Here is a 5,000-nt window from a genome sequence, read left to right as displayed (position 1 = left end):
AAGCGAAAATAAGGAAGATGGAGATTTTATTACACAAAGCTTGGGCGATTTACTTTAACCTATTTTGCTGGGCATGTAATTTCGGTCAGTCAATACCACAAGCCTTCAAACACGAGTCGAGAAGGTGGCATTGGTAGATGTAGCCTATATACCTGCTTTGAGGTGTACAATTTGAGAAATTTCCTGTGTCTTTTGTGTGTGCGTGTAGGTTGTCTTGTGTGTGTGTGTGTGTGTGTGTGTGTGTGTTTGTTTGTTTTACCTGGGATGCTAAATATTGGTATAACGGAGGAAAAAAAAAATCTCGAAGATTCTTAACGTTGGTGACTGCAGTGATTATGCACTTTCTGTTCTTTTGAATTCCTTCGTGCAATAGGTTGCATGTTACATCTTGTCTTTTAGAGGTCAATTTATGAGCCATGATTTATGTTTTAATGTGTGGGTTGTGTTGTGCATTTTGTCGTAGTTATCATTATTATTATCATTCTCCATTGTCTCAAGTTTACCCCATGTTCTGTTTACAACTAGTACAATATTTATTTACTACTGCAATATTTACAATATTTTCTACTGCATTTTTTATATCTAATTATTACTACAATATTTACAGTAATTATTTACTACAACAATAATCCTTTTCCATTGCCTCAAGTTTACCTCTTGCATTATTTAGTACTTTTTGCAAGGGAATGTTCAAGGGTTTGATTTTAAAAAACATTCGCCTAATGCTCTGCAGAGGGACTCTTTGGATACCTTGCATTTGCAGTCCAGATAAGGGTTTCATTTTGGACTACCTTGAAGCGTTAGAAGTCTGCTTTTCGATAGTGTATGAAAGGTAATCGGTGGATATTTCAAGAATGTGCTTGATGAGATGTGTGCAAGTTGTAATCTCACTTTTGTAATTGGCTGGGAAGCTATTGGCTTGTTTTAATCCTCTCCTTGTGTGATTAGTCCTGTTAGAGTAAGGCCAATAATATTGCTATGTGATCATTGGAGTAGGAATTAGCTTATTCCGGTTTATAATTATAATTATAAGGTTGGTCTTTGGTGCTGAGATATGGAAGGATTGTGTTTTATCAACTTCAGATAATCTTTGTTTTAATTCCCTCTCTTTTGATATGTGAATATATATATATAAAGAGCATGGTTATATATGTAAATAAATATGTATATATAAATAATTGTGGATGTATATGTTTATACACACACGCGCGCGCGCACACACACACACACGTGTATCAACGTTGGCATAAGTTGATGCAGTTTGCTAATAAAGATTTTTTCTTCTCGGTCGAACCAGACATGGCAAGAATCTCCCTCGCATTCGGACTGCTGCTCGTGGTGACGCTGGCGGCGACAGCAGAGGCCGGCCCTTTCCCCGCAGGTGAGTCAGAACACACACATACCTACAAAGAAATAATAATATTACTAATGAATAATAGCAATAAAAAAACTAGAGAATCAAAAAATATTAATATGTCCCATCTTACCAGGTCCTTCCCACGGGTCTAAGGACTGTCCGCAAATCTGCACGTTTGAATACAACCCTGTCTGTGGGAGTGACGGCCGGAGGTATTCCAACCCTTGTCAGCTGGAGGTGGCCAAGTGCTCCAACCCCGGACTCAGAGAGACGCCATGTAAGGAGAAGCTGAGATTCTCATATTTTTTTCTTTACATAGCTTATTTTCATTGGTTCTCTCTCTCTCTCTCTCACTCACGGCAAGAAAATGAATCAACACATAAGTTGACTTTTAGACGAGTGTCAAAGTACAACCGCATGAAGACTGTTCCTGTGGATAAAGTACTCTGTGGCAGAATGGACCCCTGCTTAATAAGGGATGGTCTATACGTCGAACGTTAAACTTGTAGTAGTCCTCGACGTGACCTGTGAACTTCGTGAGCTGTGTACGTCATGTCGCTTTTAATTTTGATGCTCAGCACCTCAATTTTCTCTTGAGTGTGTATGAGTTTGTCATCAAGTCTAATGCTTGTGTTGAGGTTCCTAGACGGAAGACTTTGGGATATTAGCATTATCTGTGTCTTTTCAGGAGCTATGGTAACCTCTTTTTTAGAATCTTCGTCACTGCCAAGAGAGGGATAAGGGCTCATAATGTGGATTTATGCTCTCTCTCTCTCTCTTGCTTGCTCGCGAATCAGGTGTTATCTACATTTCTCTAACTATTAACTGCTATTAAAGATATGAAATGCAGTTGATTAATGAATAAGAAGGCTGAGAGAGAGAGGGTCAAAGCATGAATGAGATGTTATTTTTTTACCTAAAACTCTCTTATCTTTGCAAATTCCAGGTTAAACGTATCGAACATGGATCAAGCTGACTCCCATTTAACTGTCGACGTTTTCTCTCTCTTTTCTTTCTCTGTTTCTCTCTCCAATCCCTCCCCCCTTCCCCAGATTCTCTCCCTCCCCCACATACCCTAACTCGACTTCAAACTCTACCCAGCGCCGACTTCAATCAACCCCACGTCTCGAAAAGGCACTTCAAGCAGTCTGAAAAAAGGAATAAATAGGTCACTATATAAATCGAAAAAATAAAAGGAAAAAATATGAAGAAATGAACTGAGGCAATCATCTATTTCCAACCCGGATATAATGGAAGCCTTGTGTGATATTTCCCTATTGTAGGCATTAAAACGAATTACGTTCTGATAATTAAACCGATTGGATTGTGTACCGTAATTTTCCTTACCCTTACATCATAGACTTTTTTAAAACGAGGAAGAAATCGTTTGAGAGAAAAAAAAAACTTCGAGGGTCAAAGTATTGGTTATGTTGATATGGATTTTGTACAAAAAAAGATTGAATACAACAATTTTAATTATATGGAAAGCAAAAAGGGAGAGTAGACATGAAGAAAAATTTATAAATAGGAGACTTAGAGGACCATACCGATAGATGAATTGAAAAATAGTGATTGTAGATGTGATGATATGTCTAAGCACATTCGAGTTACAAAGTCGGTTGTTAAGTCACTTTTTTCCCTGACTCATTGTATTCTCTGGTTTATTAATGTTACACGATAATTTCTAAGTTAACTGTTGCTGTGTTGCTGCATTCATCTCTGGATTTTCCAAGATATATTACATATTTAATTCCTAAAAATAATATATATATATATAATTAGGATCAAAGCCTTAAGAAAAGTGATGGAGAACATGGAAAAGTCATTGAAAATAATCTAATCAAATATAAAATACAAATTCCAGTTCCATCCCGCCAACCATCACTCTCTCTCTCTCTCTCTCTCTCTCTCTCTCTCTCTCTCTTATACCCCCTTCTCCCTCTTTGAAACATTACTTAAACAATGTAGGAAAATTATACACACATGAATGGTATGCCTTCTTGTGTCCTTTAGACGATTAATTCTGCATACAACAGTACTCAAGGTGCAACCGGTCTCCACTGGTGTTGACTCCTCTCTGGCGTCTTCTGAATAGATAGATCGATCGATAACGAGGTAGATCGGTTGGTAACTAGGTAGATAGGAAGATAGGCAGATAATAAATAGAGTAGATAGATAGACGGATAGAGGAAGGAAGGAATAAAGGTTTGAAAGAAGTAAAAGAGAGAGAGAGAGGGAAGGAAGAAGGAAGAAAGGTGTGAAAGGAGAAGTAAAAGAGAGAGGGGAGGGGAGAGGGATGAAGGGAATTGTTGAAAGAAGTAAAAGAGAGAGGTTATAAATTTGCTGTGTGTATGTGTGTTTTTGTATTTTTAATTATTCGTGAAGTTATTTTTTACTATGCAACAAAATTCTGCGCATTTTAAAAATGAGATAGAGGACAGAAAAAGTGTGAATGTGAATATAAAAACAGTGATAAGTGAAGATTAGAATATTGTATCTTCATGGTTTACATTAATCTTAACGATTTATTCATTTAGTTACATCTTGATATTTTTTTTACATTCTTTTTTTTCTATCACTAAAAAATCACCAAATTATCACACTAGCCACCTTGAGGACCTCTGCACTATTTGAAAGATTAGCGGTATATTTACTCGCAAGGAAATCCTGGGAAGAGATTGTGATCAGCAACGTTAAATTTGAATAGTACCCCATTTCTATATCCTACCCTTTAGATCATACAAATCCAGTAAACAGCATGACAGTTACATTTCTAATTTCATCTTTGGCCTGTTGAAATTTCATTACAACTATATGAATTCATTTCAGTTATTTTAGGAAGGATACCATACACATACAGACAATTTTCTTCGTTTATAGAATAAAATAGTTAGATAAACTGTTGACTAACTGTGAGGCTGTTGGCTATTTTCATATTTCTTTGCTCTGTGAGAAAAACGTATACACAAATTAAATTGATATAAAAATTCTGGATTTCAATTAATTTTTTCGAGGAAATGGAGAAAAAGAGTAGGACGGGGTGGGAGGAAGACGTAACAATAAACGAAGTTGGGTCGAGGACAGGCGAATAGAAGAGAAGTGTGTGTGATGAAAATGCTTCGATCAGGGGATTTTAGACGAGTTGGAAATTGACCTGTTTACTTCATGTGGAATTTATTTATGTTCTCTTTTTCTTTCTTTCTTTCTGTCTTTTTTTCCAGCAAGTTACACAATGCATGCAGAAACAGAGAGCATGCAGCTCAGAACGGAGTGATTACTCCACAGTATCATGCGGTGACAGGTCTCTTAGAGCGAAATTCTTCAAACGACCACAGGTCTATTTATCAATGGAAGCAATTGATTATGACCTTAATTATGACTGGCCTACTTGGTTTACATATGCTGAAAATATTTTCCTGTTATGATATTTCTAATGTGGGAATATGCAATCAGCCTAATCAAAATATATGTTATTGTCTCTATCTGTAAGTATTAATATTTATTTAGTGACGTATGGAGTACATAAATCCTTTAGTTTAACACAAATATACGGGTCACAAGGAATGACGGTGCACATATTTGACCATATAGAAATACAAAGGCCTTGGCAATGATCATTGTGCTCATTGTAATGGTACGAAAA

General features: G+C 36.5%; 1 protein-coding gene across 1 annotated transcript in view; it reads left to right on the top strand.

Annotated features, from left to right (window-relative positions):
- Positions 1-2,686, top strand: part of LOC119590199 (four-domain proteases inhibitor-like) — a 3,089-nt gene extending 403 nt beyond the window's left edge. Inside the window, exons 2-4 of the mRNA XM_037938991.1 lie at positions 1,298-1,381; positions 1,491-1,634; positions 2,304-2,686. Coding sequence (XP_037794919.1) covers positions 1,300-1,381; positions 1,491-1,634; positions 2,304-2,308 — 231 coding nt within the window. The 5' untranslated portion in view covers positions 1,298-1,299 and the 3' untranslated portion in view covers positions 2,309-2,686. The remainder of the gene's footprint in view (positions 1-1,297; positions 1,382-1,490; positions 1,635-2,303) is intronic.
- The last annotated feature ends 2,314 nt before the right edge of the window (positions 2,687-5,000 follow it).

The sequence above is a fragment of the Penaeus monodon genome, chromosome 3 (genome assembly GCF_015228065.2).
Source record: "Penaeus monodon isolate SGIC_2016 chromosome 3, NSTDA_Pmon_1, whole genome shotgun sequence".
NCBI lineage: Eukaryota > Metazoa > Arthropoda > Malacostraca > Decapoda > Penaeidae > Penaeus > Penaeus monodon.
The sequence above is the reverse complement of the archived record's forward strand: the minus strand, read 5'-3'. Positions and strand labels throughout refer to the sequence as shown.